The 18,469-nt window shown below is 37.3% G+C and overlaps 2 protein-coding genes across 2 annotated transcripts; both read right to left on the reverse strand.

The window, feature by feature from the left end:
• Nucleotides 1–3,598: 3,598 nt before the first annotated feature.
• LOC306868302 (piggyBac transposable element-derived protein 4-like) lies at nt 3,599–7,166 on the reverse strand (the record flags this gene model as incomplete). Its single annotated transcript, XM_079414412.1, has 2 exons — nt 3,599–5,174; nt 7,024–7,166. 2 exons carry the CDS (start codon nt 7,164–7,166, stop codon nt 3,599–3,601), a joined length of 1,719 nt encoding a protein of 572 aa, XP_079270538.1.
• A 4,656-nt stretch (nt 7,167–11,822) lies between these two features.
• LOC306868032 (histone H2B-like) lies at nt 11,823–12,197 on the reverse strand (the record flags this gene model as incomplete). Its single annotated transcript, XM_079414013.1, has 1 exon — nt 11,823–12,197. One exon carries the CDS (start codon nt 12,195–12,197, stop codon nt 11,823–11,825), a length of 375 nt encoding a protein of 124 aa, XP_079270139.1.
• Between the last annotated feature and the right edge of the window lie 6,272 nt (nt 12,198–18,469).

Here is an 18,469-nt window from a genome sequence, read left to right on the forward strand (position 1 = left end):
AAGTCCTCTTTTGCCCAGCCATGACTTGCTCCACACACGTCGTCTTTTTCGTTTTTTGTTTTTTTTTTAACATCAAGGCATGTAATTAATAAAACTAACGCTACACATTGCTGTTGTTTGCTAGTTACCATTATAGCGAGAGAACGCGGGTCACGTATTGATGACGTAAAACTCAGGACAAGTCTTCTTGAGTACGTCCGTTTTTGTCGCGTCTTGACTGTCATACAGTCTGACATTAAGACAACTGAGATCCTACAGTCTGACATGGGGATCATGTTCGTACAGTGTGACAAGCAGCAATCGCAAAAGACTATTAAAAATCGCACAGTGTGAGCCTGGCTTAAAGAGAGACAGGTTTGTAGATGAGCTGGAGAACGGCTTGCGTGACATCACTTCTCCTCCAGAGATTTGATAATTTCTCAAGAAGTTAATAAATTTGTGTTTCTTTCCACGGCACAAACGAGCACAAACGAATGACACCAGTTTTGTGCGATTTAGACGAACTGGGGTGGAGAGTGACGTCACAGCTCCCGAAAATATTTTGTAATAAGGAAGGAAAATAGATACAGTGTTTGTTTTAACGGCACAAACCCAACACAAACGAACTGCGCCGGTTTGGAGCGATTTGGACCGCATGGGGTGGAGAGTGACGTCACACGGTCAAAAAAAGAATGTTTAATATCTGGAACACCGAACCAGCACAAACGCTCGATTTTGCGGCACAAATCGAGCACAAACGAATGGCATAGTTTTGGTGATTATTTATTTTTATGGGGTGCCAACTTCACGGAGGTATCTTGCTAAATGAACATCCGTTGACTTTCAGTAGCCAGTTCTTATAAGAACTCTCCTGAGACCCAGCTATGGAGTTTTTGCCTCTGTAGTGGACATTCTATTTTAGTGAATTTCTCTGAGACCTCACATGTCACGGTTATAAGTCTGGATGTCCTGTACAGAGCACATTCAGGGCTTTACAGAGATACTAAATGATTGGACTTTTCACCATGACCACACCCTCTCCTCAGTCTTTAAAGATGGCTAAATTTAATTTAGTGAAACATTTTACATCCTTACGGAAATATGATTATATTTTGTAATTGTCATTTAAATCTGAATAATTTTCTAATTGTTTGTCATAAAGCAACATCTCGGGAAAATGTTATGGGTTTTCAAATTCAAATATGACGAAACAGGACATTATTTCATACATGTCCACTGTGGAGGACACCAGGACTAAAATGATGTTTATGATGCATTTAGGGAGACATTACAATTGAATAGGAAAATAAATTATATATCTATTTTGTTATGAAATATTAGATATTATTATGAAAATCTGGCCAATTATTACTCTCATTATGATAATTCTTTTTTCAGCATGCCGTCTCAACAGCAACACATTAATATGCAAATTAGATACAGTATAGATACACTGTGTTTAATGGGAAAACCAGTTTATGGAAATTTGTACAGACATATTGCATAAAACAAAATGGTATATCAAATAATTTTGTTATATATTTTATAACATAGTTGAGAATCATCCTTAAACAAAGTTTAGAATAAAAAAATCCTGTAACCTAAAAATGTATTGGTGATTTTAAAAAAATCCCATTGTTTTAGCCTTTTTGATGTCTATTCATGCCATTTTATTTTTAGGAAAACTTAGTCCTAGTGTCCTCTACAGAGGACATAGAAAAAAAATATTAATAAAATATATTTTTTCAAAAATGTTCATTTAAATTTTTTTCTAATGCTCTAAACAATGTAATGACATGAAAAAATACTAATTTCACAAAGCTTTTTTTTTTTTTGGGGGGGGGGGGGGGGGGGGGGTCTCAGGAGGATATATATATATAGGTCAATACTGAGGCAAGAATCATTGAATTTGCACTTTCCTGGCATTGGGCCTGTTAATTAGCACTGCTTCTCCATAGGTTCATACTATACATTGATTGGGATCCCGCGGGACGCAAATCTCGCGGTAAAGGTAAACGCCGGGAGGTAATGGTAAGAAATTCAGCGCGAGTCAAATTTATTTCAAATTTTCAAGGACCTATGTTTGTTTTCAAGTACTTTCCAGGCCTTGAATCCATGTCTGAAATTCAAGTATCAAGAAGGGAACCCTGGCTAATAAATCTCCTAGAACATGAGTTTTAGTAAAAAATATAGCACCGTTCTTTTTAAAGGTTTATGAGGAAAGTATAGAGAAAATTTTGCTTCCAGCCACACTTTGCCAAAGTTTAATAATTATAATACAATTAAATAAAGATCACGTTACTTAACAATGGAAATAAAATAGCTGTATTGTATAATAGTAACAAAGTCCATAGTATCTCTTGTAGGCCTATAGAAGATATATATTTACGAGGTCTGATGGCAGCAACAGGCCTGTGTTGTGTATCAGTAAGTTTTAGAGTAGGTACAACAGGTGTAACAGGTCATTCAACACAGTTATACTCAGCCTTGAGTACGCAGAGATGCACTACGACAAATAATTGATACGCAAAAATTGACTTTGGCGTGTATATGGTACGCGATTGGTAGAATTAGGGTTGTGGGGAAGATGCGTATCATATGCACGCGAGTATTGCGTATTATATGCACGCCAAACACGTGCATATCATATGAACGCCAGAGTAAATTGTTGCATATCAATACCACGAGTTTTCGTTTTTTTATTTGGCATAGCCTACTATTTATACACATTTTCATGAGACCGGGCTCTCACGGAATAGTTAGGAAAAATGTCAGCTCGCTGTTATAAATGAAAGGATTTGGACGATGACTGGTGATCTTTTATATGTTAATGACATTAACTAGGAGTCGTTTACAATGAGCTGAAACCCTTCAGTCACACACGTACGCATATGAGAGATGATCATAAGATCGAGTTTAGGATGGTTTCTGCACATTTTATAAATGAGCCCCAATGAGTGCTCCTGAAATTGTAATTTAAGACAGAAGCACACTATAAAATTTTGTCCACAAAAAAACAATTTTGTAAATCCTAAAACATATGGCCTGATCTTATCAGGTTTAAATTGTTTGTGTACCTCTTTTGAAGTCAGTTTGGATAAACAAGTGTATAATCAGAAGTCTTCACAGAAAGGACAAGTGAGAGCATACATACAGTAGTAGAAGTACATTGTTGAAGTGTAGGCCTATTTAAACTCATTATCGTTTTATACACAAATATACCATCAAAACCCACTTCAAGTATTAACATACCATAATGTCAGAAAAACAAACAACAACTAATAATTCAGTGTCAATGGAACTTTATTGGAGTATTAATATTGTAGTTTATTGCTTTAAAAAGAGAGCAAAACATATTTTGTACATTTGTATCAGGAAAAAGAAACACGTTTTCAAATAGACAAAAGGAAAACTTTTCTAAGCTGATAGGCCCATTTTTAATGCATAGGCATTGTTTTGGTTTTTTCCCCTTTAAGTCTTTTTAAATTATTGTTAATTTGTCTCTTTCTGAACATTTTGGACTTCCATTTCATAGATTTTGTTCATGAACACTTTGCCAAAATAATTTTTCCAAATGGTGTGCATCATTACATTTATTGCAGACCCAATTTTAACACAATCACAGACTTTTGTGCCATTCCTGGAAACAGTTTCTGTTCAACTGAAGACACAAGTGAACGTTGCAAGCCTGGCATTTCCAAGGTGTTAGTTGCTTCTTTCCATGCACGGCTTTGCAATGCACACAGATCCGGCGACCGACAGTAGCAATTCTACTGACGTCTGAAGTCAGCTGAGCTCCTGGAACCGGCACATGGTCTGTGCTAAACTGTTTTGGTGCTGCTTTCTGTGGCACACCACAGAGCTCTGCAATAAGCTCTTCCATGAACTGATCGGGAGTCATGTTGCCAAGCAGCTCTTTGTGCAATACGAAAGCGTTGTTGGCGGCAATGTCCAAGAAGTGGAGGAAGATTTTTCTGTACCACTTCATGGTTTTGTGCTGTGCAGCGTAGTATTGCAACAGCTGATCGGACAGGTCAACACCCCCCATGTGCTGGTTGTATGCAGTCACAGGTGCAGGACATGGAAAAGACTTTGCCTTCCATGTATGTTGTGCTTTGATTTTCCTTTGCACGCGCTCCCCTGTATAGGCAGCATGGATGGTGGAACAGACAGACACCACTTGCGCGTCCATCCACTTCACACACACAAGAGGCCCGTCCCGAATCCACCTGATGGATCCCCTGCTGGAGCTTCTGCTCAGTGAATTAGCTGCAGTCTTCGGGAAGTCCTTCCTCTGGTCTCTGTACGTCCCACAAGCACCAAACTTCAGAGCAAACAAGTCTGTGAAGAGCTTTGGACTTGTGTAGAAATCATCCATGTACACGTGGTACCCAGAGCCCAAAACTTTACGGTCCAGGAGAGACATCACAGCATCATACGAAAGCCCACGGTCTGTGGGAAAGCTATTCTTGCCCGTGTAGACAGAGAAGTCCACAGTATATCCATTTGATGAGTCTGAAAGGACGAAAAACTTAAAGCCCAGCTTTGTCGGCTTGACTTTTGTGCACCATGTCATTCCTGTATTTGCTCTGCATGCCACCAATCTCTCCTTCACAGCTAAATTTCTTCTAGGATGATAGAAGGCTTTGCACGCAAGACGGATAGTGTCCATGAGGGGTTTGATCCTGAACAGACGGTCATGTTGGGCTGTGCCCCTCTTTCTGTCGTTCTCCTCGTCTGCGTCTGGGTGACTCATGTGCACATTCCATGAAATGGTGCGATATCTGTCCCTTGACATAACGGTGGCGGGAAAAGGCAGAGAGAAAGGGCTGTCCTGCCGCCAGTAGTCAGCGATGGAGCTCATCTTCACCGTGGCCATGCAGAATATGAGTCCGATGTAGCGGTACAGCTCATCAACGCTGACATCTGTCCACTTGTACTTGCAGCCCTTTGCAGCTGCTCTGGTAGCCTGAGCATTTGTGTTGTGGCACAGGTTTTCCACGGCGCTCTCTGTGAAAAACAGTTTGAAGAGACTCATGGGAGAGTGTGCGTCAGCAGTAGATAACTGCGGTCCAGGTTCCCGAGCAGGCAGGAATCTCAGAGTCTGTGGAGCCCGGTCAACATCAGTCTCTGCTTTCCATGAAAGAGTCCTGGCTCTCTTTGCAGCAGGCATCTGCTCACGGTCATTCTCACATCTGCAAAAAAAAAAAATGCATGGTGCATGAGCATGGTGACAACAGGATCATTAAAATAAGCAATTTACAAATGTGTATACTTCACATTAAGCATTTATATAAATATGTCAGTAGGATGAAGTCAGCTAAAATGGGCTATCTGGTAAAATGGGCCAAATAAAGTTGTAGCATCATATCGGTTTAATTTTTTTCAGAAAATCACAATAACTGATCTTGCATTGTTGCTTCAACACTTGTTAACATGTAACAATCATTTTTATTGGTCTGAGTTTTTTAAGGCGGGCAGTGCAAAGTGTTACATGAAGCTCGTCAGAGAAATTGTAAGGTAATTTAGCCTGACATATTAAATTTCATTCATCACTAATAAGGGTATTAAAGCAATTATAAGTAAGCTTACCAACAAAGCAAATGTTAATGAACAATGTTTTGACATACTCTTTCAAATAAGAAGTTTAATTTAAAAACTAAACTTAATTTGTGAAAAAAGGTCATTTTAGGTACAAATGTCTGGTTAAGCTAAAATGGGCTGCACACACACACACACACACACACTTTTAGACAGAAATTGGAGGTGAAACTAGGTTTAGGCCTATAGGTCTAGATATGTATTTTAAGTTTTATTTATTTATTTATTTAATTGCATTTAAGACAGTATGGCAGGAGGACAGGCAAAGAAAATAAAGAGAGACAAGAGAAAGGGAAAGAAAGGAAAATGTCAGTAAAATGGGCTGCATGCATACGCACACAGAAATAGATTTAAAGGCCTAGATATGCATCCATACAAACTCTTAACAGTGTTTTAAAAAAAATGCAAGTATACACATGCACACAAAAGACACCAATGCACAGAAACACACACCTATGCAACATGATCAGTTCATTTTTAATTGTATCGTTTAATTAAATATTCATTCAACTTTCTATTTAAAGAAATACATTTATGGTGTTGCTATGGCATACTAAATAGAATAGTGTCAATTTACTGTTAAAAATAACATGATTTAAACTGAAATTAGCTGGGTTAATCTCTTTTTATATTGGCCCATTTTACCTGAATGTTGTGCTCAAGAAGGTACCTGCTGATACTCTAACTCTAATCATTTTAATACTTTTAGTTTTTCACATTTTAAAAAAAATAATATATTTAAGAGACCCATGCTAATTTAAAGAATATCATTATATCTCATGCATATCTTATTTGATAGTATTATAAGTAATTTACCAAAACGTGGCCTATTTTATCTGACTTCACCTGCAAGCAAAATACAAAATTAAACAGTAAAATGGAGGGTGAATTCGCACTTACTCGTTAAGATTCTCAACGGAGTTCAAAAGTGAAAGATGCTTGCGTGCCCTTGTATGATGTGCACGTGAAGGCATTTTCCTAAAGAAAAGTACATACAGTAAACATTGATTGTCTGAGGTAATACCAGTGCATGCATAAGTGATGGGCAATTAATGGATATATAGGCCTATAGAAACGCACTTGATGTCTGCTGATGGGGCATCAACATTGATATGTAAAGCACTTTCAAAACATTTGCACCTGAGCAGATATTTACAAACGGTTCCACTGAAGAGGCAGCCAACACGAAACAAAAGTTAACCAAAACTAGACCTTTGGGATAGTCTAAACATTCATTTTATCGTATGTTACATTATAGAACGTTCACATGGTCAAAACGTTTTATTAGACCGTTCGATATAATGAAGGAAAAAGCGGCAATGCATTTCAATCTTAGACTAACGGATTTCAGTCTGGCATAGGTCTGAAACAGCTTTACGATCATGCACTAACTAATAATAAATATATGCGACTCTATAATCGAAGTTAGAATAAATGACTTACTCATTAGAAAGTGTATCCTCCGCAGCATCAACGCGCTCCTCGAAATGCAGGAGTTCATCATCAAGGTCTTCCTCTTCTGAAGAAGAAAAAGTGCATTCTTCTTCGCTGTCTGTGGTCGCCTGGAGAGCTTCCTCGTGTGCCATCGTGATTAAAAAGTCAACAAAGCTGAACTTCGCTGCCAGTTTTATAGTACTGATAAGGGGCGTTACCATATGGCTGCATCAGTTTATTACCATATGAATAAACCATTCAGGAGAATAAGCCCATTCTCCTGAACCGCTGAGTCCTCACCTCATCCCTTCATCCCCAACCCTGACAAATATATATATTTTACTATACTTTAAAATGTATTTCTGTTATCAATAAAATACAAAATAAATGATTTCTTTGAGATTTCTTTAAATTATTAGTCATGCAAAATTTTAAAATATAGGTAACTGGTTCTATTTTCTTTTCTGGGCTTAACTTGTTTGCTCAAATGAGTGTTTGATGCATGAGGGCCAGGTGATAATGTTCTGGAATGTGGGGGTTATACATGCTATTATCATGATAAGAAGAGCACAATAAGCCATTAGACTGTATTGTTTGAAATTAGAGGAATGTGTGAAATGTGTGATTTCTGCAAGACTGGTGAATTCTTTAAAATGTTTAAGCATGATTGAGTTTTGCCGAACTCTTTTTTTCTTCCTTTTCAAATCTCGTATCGCATCGGAAAGGCATTTATTTTCAATAAAAATTAAGGAAATAATCCAAAAGTTGAAAATAAAGTATCGGGTAGGTGTAGGGAGAGCTTTATTGTACCAATAGGGTGGCATCCATTTGAATTAAAATTATAATTTACACTCAATACGTTATTATTGCATACTGTTTTTTTTTTTTACTACAATACTGAGGTTAGCTGCTATTGCTATTTGACAGAATGTCAAATGTACTGTCACTCCCATAAACACTGTATTAGAAACACCCTCACATTAGCCTTAACAAGTTTTTTTTTTGTATTCTGATTCAAATGTAATATAATACAGAGTACAGTGTTGTAAATGTACATGCATGTATATTTTTATGCAGCAGCTATCTGCACTGTGTAAATAGCGATAGATACTATTTAACTAAGTGCAAATACGTATTTACACTATGTTAAAATAGCAGGATTTTGTGCTATGTATACTACTTGTTGCAAATAGTGGCAATTATCTGCACCTCAGTATTGTAGTAAAAAAACAGTATGCAATAATAATGTATTGAGTGTAAATTATAATTTTAATTAAAATGCTCTACCATCTGCGCCACTGAAGCTGACGTTGAAAATGGTTGACTCTGCTGTTCTTCTTCTCGTTCTTCCTGTACACCTTGATTGACAGATGTCTCGTCCAATCAGCGATGAGTAATCTATTCCCAAAGCAATGGCGCTGTCTCAAATTATACTATTTCTCATTCTATGGCCTTTTTTGCTCAATTATGTGCCTCTTCATTACCTCTCAACCCAATATGAGTCGGTACCAACAGAAACCAAACGTTTATACTATTTTGCTTAAGTGAATATAATCTGAATGATCTCTATGATCTCTATATCTTGTCTTGTTTCTGACTTCTCATTCAAGTTTATTAGATCTGAATTTGAATCTGAACAGATTACTACTTTGGATATTTTAACTTCACTAATCCACTTTATTGCCATAATTATTGCAAACATCTCTCCAGTAAGCACTGATAAACAATCTGATATTCTACTGCTCTTATTCACTTGTAACTGTGGTATTATGAATGCAGAGCCCATGACCTGTATTTGGATCTTTTGAAGCATCTGTGAAAATGTGCATCTCCATATATTCCCTTTCATCATATACCTCTGTTTCGTAAGACCCTTCCTTTTGTCTTCTTTCTAATAAGCTAGCCCACATTGGCACTGGAGATCCAGGAATTGTTGGAGCATATCAGGATATGTTTTCTACATGACTGTAAAGTTTTCAAACTGGAAAGTGATGCCATTGAATCTGAACAAATTAAAGCTTCCTTTTCTGAGTTTGCCATCTCCCCCTCAAACCATGCAAGTGCCATCTGAATGGCGACTAATTCTGCCGTATATACTGATGTTGCATCAGTTATTCTTCCTTTATTCACACTTTTAATTACTGATACATAAAACGCTGCACCCGAATTCAGAAATAAATACAGAATAAACAGTATCCAAATATTGTAGTGTAATATATTTAATTTCACCTCCAATCTCTCCTTTTTGTATTCTCTTATGTTTTGTAAAATCAGTTTGTGGCTCAATTAAAAACCGGTGTGGAGATATTCATACAGTTGGTGCAAATATTTCCATTTTCATTTCCTTTGCACATTCCTGTGCCTTCCACGCAAATCCTGTTCCAGACAAATGTTTAGTCTCCCAACTTTCTTCTAATACTTTCTGAGCCAGATGATTCTTACTATGGCCTTTAAAATTAATATAAAGATAAATTTTGACGCCATAAACTGAAAGGCATTTCTGAGAGCTCGACTTGCATCGCTGCTACTGGTGTTGTTTTAGCAGCTCCTAGAATGCATCTTAATTAAAGTAAAAAGTAAAAGTAAAAAAAAATAAAAGTCGTGACGTATTGTCAAGTATGGTGACCCATACTCGAAATTGGTGCTCTTCGTTTAACCCATCCAAGTGCACACACACAGCAGTGAGTAGTGAACAAATGCACACACACACCGTGAACACACACACAGCAGTGGGCAGCCATGCTGCAGCGCCCGGGGAGCAGTTGGGGGTTCGGTGTCTTGCTCAAGGGCACCTCAGTCGTGGTATTGAGGGTGGAGAGAGCGCTGTACATTCACTCCCCCCACCTACAATCCCTGCCGGCCGGGGACTCGAACCCGCAACCTTCATTTTGATGCAGACCTGTATATAGGGTACAATGCATCCATAATCTAATATGGAGCAAAGCAATGCATAGTACATTTCCATCATTGATCATTGTTTATCTGCACCCCAATCTTGTCCTACTAAATACCTCATTATATTAAGTACTTTATTACACTTATTTTCAATATAATCTGTATGTACTTTCCATGTCAATTCACAACCCATCCATAAACCTAAATATTTAAATTCCTTTAAACTTTCTGGTTGTTTATACATATACAGATGTATTCATATCTGGACTACTTCCATCAAAACTATCATTAATCATGATATTAAATAAAATGGGACTCTCTGATGTTTAAATGAGCCATTTTAGGAGGGCATGGTCGAGTCTTAAATTTTATAAAGTATATCTCTTTGGTTTTGAGACTTTAGTCTTTGCAACTTCAGGGATCTTATATGAGCACAAACAGCTTGTAACTCTCCAAAGAGAAAGGAAAACCTGAAAGCGCATCATATGACCCCTTTAAGGCCATATATTATGCCTTATTTAGCCTTTTGGACAATTCTTGGTAACATGTCCAGGCATTATGTTTTTTCATTTTATTTTATCATCATATAAATTAATATTATTCGTGACTACAATAATAATAATTATTGTTGTATTGTATTTTATTAATGCATAATTCAATTGAATCTAATAATTTCATTAAGGGCAAATTGTCATGATAGTAATGTAAACCATCTCTTTACCCCTGAAAAAGGCTTACCTTCTTTACAGAAAATAAATAAATAAATAAATGCAAACAGTGCCCTCCAAAAGTATTGGAACAGTAAAGACAAAATGTTGGCCGTGGAGTCAAGACATATACAAATATGATTAAAAGATGAATATGAGACAAAACTACAGAATGTCACACTTTATTATTGGGTGACTCAACACATAGATGTTTTACCAGCTAAGAAGTTCAGCACTTTTAGAGTTCATCCCTCTATCTGATGTGAGCATAAGTATTGGAGCAGTTGCCTCACGGGTCTTTCTAAGTGATCAGCTGTGTCCTGTTGCATTAATTCTTCAGATATTAAAAGCCGGCAATGTGTCGTATCAGTTATATCCATTACTTCTGTATTCTGAATCTTGCATTCGATGATGACACACAAACCAGGATGAAGATGAGGGAGCTGACTTTGAGAGAAAAGCAAGTAATTTGGATGCTAAAAGAAAAGAGGAAGTCAATTAGAGCTCTAGCAAAAACAAAGCATGGAGAAATCCAGAGATTGGAAACCACCAGCGACACCAGCAACCAACAACTACGTGGTCGGCTGAGAAAACAACAGGAGCTGGTGACAGACAAATCATAAAAGCTGTGAAAAATGAACCCTAAAAGACGTGTCTAAAATCACCAACTTCCAGAAAGCTGGGGTGATGCTCTGACAATCTACTGTCCTCAGGAGACTTTGACACAGAATTACAGATGCTACACAGCAAGATGCAAACCTCTGACCAGCACCAAACATAGAAAGGCAAGATTAGAGTTTGCAAAAAAGCACAAAGGGGAGCCAGAAGAGTTTTGTAACCGTGTTTATATATCCATATTACAATGGTCATCATTATTACAGTGGTAATGACAATTAATTCACTTTGGTGATTTTTTTTTTTTTTTTAGGTCTGTAATTAAAATACATAGCTTAATATTTTAAACCGATAAACATCTATGCACAGAAAGCACCGCAAATGAACGCGTTCAGAAAACAAATTTGGGACTTTGCATTGAATCGAGGTTATTTTAAAGAGTATGCCCATAAAAATACAACACCACTGACCCATTCAGAGAGAGCCGACTGGTATTACTTTAAGTGACCCAAGCATTTCTGAAACTTTGAAGGCTCTTTAACCGAGAAGATGGGGGCTCTTAAAAGAGCCTTTGTGTGTCGGAGCGGAGCTCTACTTGGAGCTGGTGTACTTGGTGACGGCCTTGGTGCCCTCAGACACGGCGTGTTTGGCCAGCTCTCCGGGCAGCAGCAGACGCACGGCGGTCTGGATCTCTCTCGATGTGATGGTGGAGCGCTTGTTGTAGTGAGCGAGACGAGACGATTCACCGGCGATGCGCTCGAAGATGTCGTTGACGAAAGAGTTCATGATCCCCATCGCCTTAGAAGAGATCCCGGTGTCAGGATGAACCTGCTTCAACACTTTATACACGTAGATAGCGTAGCTCTCCTTCCTGGACTTTCTGCGCTTCTTTCCTCCTTTAGCGGCGGTCTTAGTGACGGCCTTCTTCGAGCCCTTCTTAGGCGCGGACTTTGCTGGTTCAGGCATGATGAAGATGATGCAAACGAATCGATGATTATAATCTTCTTCTTCTTTGGTGTTTATTGGCGGTTGGCAAACCAACTTGTAGGTGCATTACCGCCACCGACTGGACTGGAGTGTGGACAGGATACATGTTTATAGGATTAACATAATATGATAGATGGGGAACAAAAAAAAAAAAAAAAAAAAAAGAAATTAAATAAATAAAATAAAACAAAAATTAAATAACTGTCTAAATTCTTTTACTTAATTCCGTTTCTTTAATAAACTTAGTAATAATGTCATATATAGCCTTTTCCTTTAGTATACCTATTATTGAAAAATCTTTATGCTCAGCTTTAATTAGTGACTGAATAAAATTATGTCTTTCTTTGTTGTATTTCCTGCAGTGAAGTATTACATGTTCAACTGTCTCTTGCTGACTACAGTGATTACATTCCCCAGTTGGATGTTTGCCGATTTTAAACAGTGTACTATTCAATCCTGTGTGACCTATTCTCAAACGGGTTATTATATTCTCTTCATTTCTGTTCCTGCTCTCTCTCCTCCCAGTACCAACTTGTTGTTGAATATTATATAAGTGTCTTCCTGTTTCAATACCATCCCAGTGTTCCTGCCATATAGATTGTGCATATCTCCTAATGAACACTTTAGCTTCTGCTTTACTTAATGGAACTTGTAAATCTATCTGCTTTAATTTTAAAGTTTGTTTAGCCATAACATCCACCTTCTCATTTCCTACCACACCAACATGAGCAGGAACCCAAATAAATTGAATTGATATACCCATAAGCTTTAAGTTATACAATTTATGGAATATATCATTAATTATATCCATCCTAAAAGATGAGCTACCAGATTTTATGCTTTCCAGTGCTGAGTAGCTATCAGATGCAATAACTATGTTATTCATTTGCTTTTCTTCTGTCCACTGCAGGGCCATTAAAATTGCCAATAGTTCTGTAGCATAAACTGATAAATGATCAGAAACTCTTTTCTTAATGTAAGAATCATTCATTGGAATATACACAGCTGCACCGGCATATCCTGTCTTCGGGTCTTTTGATCCATCCGTAAATAAAAACACTGAATCATGGAAATGTCTCTCAATATACTTCCACACTATATACCACACTGGAAGTTGTTTGGATTGATCCTTTATTTCCTGTTGTATACTGAGGTCAACGGTTGGTAAGGGGAATAACCAGGGAGGGATGGAGGATATTGAGACTGTGTTGCTGTACTGTACTTGATTTAGTCCTATATACCTCGCCTTTGCGTCACCTATCCACCCAAAACTCATAAAATTTGTTACATTATGTTCCCAACAGTCTGTCAATACACTTTTGACAGGATGTAAAACACTTTGTCCCTGGATATTAACCCAATATGCCAACATTAACTTCATTCGTCTTATACCTAAAGGCATTTCTCCCATCTCCACCTGCATAGATGATACCGGCGATGTTTTAAATGATCCACTGCAGATTCTTAGGGCTTGTGCTTGCAGTATATCTAATTGTTTGAGGTTTGTTTCTGCTGCTGACATATAGGCAATGCATCCATAATCAAGGACAGATCTCATGAGTGCCCAGTATATACTCTGTAGGGATGTCCTACTAGCTCCCCACTCCCGTCCTGATAAACACCTAAGAATATTAATAATATTTTTACACTTGTCCTTAATTTTATCCAGATGAATTTTCCATGTAAGTTTTTCATCAAACCAAACTCCTAGAAATCTTATAACTTTAACTTGCTCAAGAGGATTCCCATATAATTTCAAAGAGAGGGGTATGCTTTTAAGTCGCCTTGAGAAACAAATGACCTGCGTTTTTGATACAGATAATTTAAACCCCCATTTATTAGCCCACTTTTCAACTTCCTCTATTGCCTTTTGCATTTTTTTATGAACATATGATATATTGCGACCTCTAGTCCACAAAGCCCCATCATCTGCATATAAAGATTTTCCAATATTCTGTTCAACTTGTGAAAAGATGCCATTAATCATTATGTTGAATATTAATGGACTGCACACACTACCTTGTGGTGTTCCATTCTCCACTGTATGCATTCTAGAGTATTCTTCACCTACTTTAACTTGTATTTTTCTGTCAAATAAAAAGTTCTGAACCCAGTTATATGCTCTACCACTAATTCCTAAAGACTTTAACTTGATTAATAATCCTTCTTTCCAGAGCATATCATATGCCTTTTCCACATCAAAGAAGATAGCTACTACTACTTCTTTGTTTGTCTGTGCTTTCCTAATGTCTGATTCTAGACATAATACAGAGTCCATTGTATTCCTGCCCTTACGGAATCCACTCTGATAAGGAGACAACAGATTTTTTCTCTCTAAAAAATATGTTATTCTTTCTGTAATTATTCTTTCCATTGTTTTACATAATTGAGAAGTAAGTGCAATAGGCCTATAACTAGAAGGATCTGATGGGTTTTTTCCAGGTTTAAGAATAGGTACTATTATTGCTTGTTTCCATACTGAAGGGAGTTGACCAGTTTCCCATACTAGGTTAAATAATTTTAGTACTTTTTCCAGTGTATTATCTGTCATATTTGCCAGCATTTTATAACACACTCCATCTCTTCCTGGAGTGGTCTGCCGAGCAGTTTTGATTGCTCTTTTTAACTCAAACATGTTTATAGGCAAATCTAATAAACTATCTGACATCTCATCTTTCTTTACCAAATTAGGATAATTCATTAATGTGTTACTCCTACACTGTTTTGCTTCTTCTGAAAGATTATCTGCGCTATGAACTTTCTTAAATGTTTCTACTAGAAGTTCAGCCTTATCTAAATTGGTGACAGCCATTTTGACTTTGCCTATAATCACTGGTAACTCATAATTCCTTCTAATCCCCCCCATTTTCCTAATCATATTCCATACATCTGACAGATGTACTGTTCTTCCAATACTATCACAGTACTGTTTCCAAAAAATACGCTTTTGTGTTTTTATTGTTTTCCTTACTACTGCCTGGGCGCTTTTATACTGAATCAAAGCCTCCATAGAATGCTGCTTTTTAAGTTTCTTAAATGCTTTATTCCTTACTTTTATAGCTGCTTTACAATCATCATTCCACCAAGGTACATTCTTTACATGTCTTATTCCTGTTGTTTTAGGTATAGTTTGTTCAGCCGACTGAATTATTTCATTAACTAACTTACTATTGAATATATTTACGTCCATCTGGTTTTCTTCTTGCAGAGTCATACATCTATCTTCACAAATTACTCGAAAGACTTCCCAATCTACTTTCTCCAACTTCCATCTAGGACTTCTATTTTCTTTTTCATGACATATTTTTGTACCAACCGTAGTCACTACCGGATAATGATCACTCCCTATTGTAGTATATTTGTTTACATTCCATGTAGTAATCCCTGCAATAACAGAAGACACAAATGTTAGGTCAAGTGCAGTTTCTGTATTTTGTATACTGTTATATCGTGTTCCCTCTCCATTATTAATACACACCAAGTGATTATCATCAATGAATTCTTCAATTATTTGTCCATTCACATCAGTATTATTACTTCCCCATAATGTATTATAGGAATTAAAATCACCACACCACACTACTTTGTCATGCAAATAACCTACAACAGCTTCTAAAATAACTTGACTTAATTTTTCACATGGATTATAATAATTAACAATATCTATACTCCCTCTTTCGGTCCATATCTTAGTTATGATTGATTCATACTCTTTATTTATTTGTTCTACCTTATATTTCATCCCATTTTGTATAAATGTTGCTACTCCTCCTCCTCTGCCAGATTCTCTATCTCTTCTAATTATACTATAACCATTTATTATATAATCCAACTGTGGTTTTAACCATGTTTCCTGAATACATATTACATTAGGTTTCACTGTTAACATATCGATGTATTTCTTAAGCTCTTGGCCATTTGCAATTAGACTCCTTGCATTCCACTGTAGTATGGTCAGTAACATTAAGAAAATCCAACACATGCCTGAGAAGATTGTGTCTCTTCAGTAAGGGAGTCTCTTACGGTCTCCCATTGCAGCCCTTTAACATCTAGATATCTCTCTGCAGATTTAACAATTATTTTAATCCTTTCATTTCTACTTTTTGTCTGTGCAGAGCAATTTATTATTTCTGCCATGAACATTACAAAATCATTCTTTTTCACTATCAAAGTTTCCTCCTTCAATTTATTACATCCTTGACATTTCTTTCCTTGATTAATTTCTTTCCTGATAATTTCTGATTGCTTAACTACTGTCACATTCCCTGAGACTTTCTTTGCAGCTTCTGCATAACTGATTCCCTGAACAACCTTGATTCGTTGCACTTCGGTCTGCCTCTTACTAACTTCACATCCTCTGTAAGCGGCACTGTGTTCCCCCCCACAATTACAACACTTCAGCTTTGTACCCTCCTGGCATTTTCCATACTCATGTTCTCCACTACATTTTCCACATCTCTGCTTTCCCTTGCATACCGCAGCTATATGCCCATATCTCTGACATTTAAAACATCTGATTGGAGGGGGAATATACAATCTTACGTCATAGCACATAAAGCCAATGTACACTTTTTCTGGAAGTTTTTCCTGATCAAAGTTGATCATCACCGATAGACTATCCTGCATATTACCATTTCTGTTAATTTTAAGACGTCTAACTTCATTTACTCTAGCATTTGTTATGTTTCTCTTCACATCATCAACTGATACGTTTACCGGAATCCCAGTAATGACTCCTTTTGTAAATTTCTTGTAAGTCTTGGAACATTCCACTTTCTTTCTGTTGATTATGTTCATTTTGATTGCTTTCCCTTGCTGTTTCTCATCCTTACACACAATCATCAGGGCTCCATTTCTTAGTACTTTAGCACTCTTTATTTCACCTATTTCCTTATTTAACGATTTTGTTAGTTGAATTGGATTCATACCTCCAAACGAGTCCCCTTCGTCCATAAGTTTTGCAAAAATTACATACTCCTCCCTCCGCTTCTCCTCCGTATTTGATCCCCTGTCTGAATCACTTTCATCGGTTTTGTTTTTCCTTTTCTTTTTCCGTTTATTATTCCTAACCGACTCCCAGCTTTCGTATATCCCGCCACCTACTTCCATCTCTCCTAGTTCATTTCCTGATCCGTCACTTCCTTCCACACGCTCCTGTCCATTCACAGTCCAGCTGTTGCCAACCACCCTGGGAATCGACATCTCCCCCTCCTCCATCTTCCGATGATTATAATGAGCCGGACAGACGCATTTATTCACTCGCCTATGCTAATTTTCAAGCAGATACTACGGAGTCTTCTGATTGCGTTTCCATAGACCACACCCATAAACTCGAACATGATTGGACAACTCGAAGTATCAAGAGCGGAACGAGGGCCAATCACAGGCGGTGACTAGATAGCCCCACCCACCGCTCCATGTTTGAACAACATCAGCTGATAGTTTCCTTTGTTTCAGTTCCCGCTCTTTTTTTTTTTTTTTTTTTTTTTTTTTATATATACAAGAAAACAAATGAGTCTCAAATATCATACAGTATAAGGGCCATTACACCGAATGGGTGCCATTTCTGTCCCCAGGACATTATAGGTACAAACATGCATAAAAAATAACTATAAAATACATTTTATTATTAAGCAATGTGTCCTGCACATTAATCTAACTGCAAATTTAAAATATATAATTTGAATATTTACATACGTAAATTTGTACATTTTATCATTAAATATAAGGTTTAAAATCCTTCAGAAGTAATTTTTTATTTAGCATTTTTGTGTACCTCCATATCCCATCTGTGCTTTAAATACATTTATTTCAAACCCTAACATGAGTGTGCAATTGCTTACATTCGATGGCATCTGGCACTTTGGAGAGGTGTTTTCTTCAAGGATGAATCCCGGTTGTCACTGTACAGGGCAGATGGCAGACAGCGTGTATGGCGTTGTGTGGGTGAGCTGTTTTCTGATGTCAACGTTGTGGATCGAGTGGTCCATGGTGGCGGTGGGGTTATGGTATGGGCAAGCATATAATATTTTATTGATGGCATTTTGAATGCACAGAGTTACCATGACAAGATCCTGAGGCCCATTGTTGTGCCATTCATTCATGACCATCACCTCATGTTGCAGCATGATAACCCATGGTCCCATGTTGCAAGGATCTGTAAACAATTCCTGGAAGCTGAAAACATCCCAGTTCTTGCATGGCCAGCATACAGCATGAACAACATCAGCTGATAGTTTCCTTTGTTTCAG

This window comes from Barbus barbus (genome assembly GCF_936440315.1).
Source record: "Barbus barbus genome assembly, chromosome: 50".
In the NCBI taxonomy this organism is placed as follows: Eukaryota; Metazoa; Chordata; class Actinopteri; order Cypriniformes; family Cyprinidae; genus Barbus; species Barbus barbus.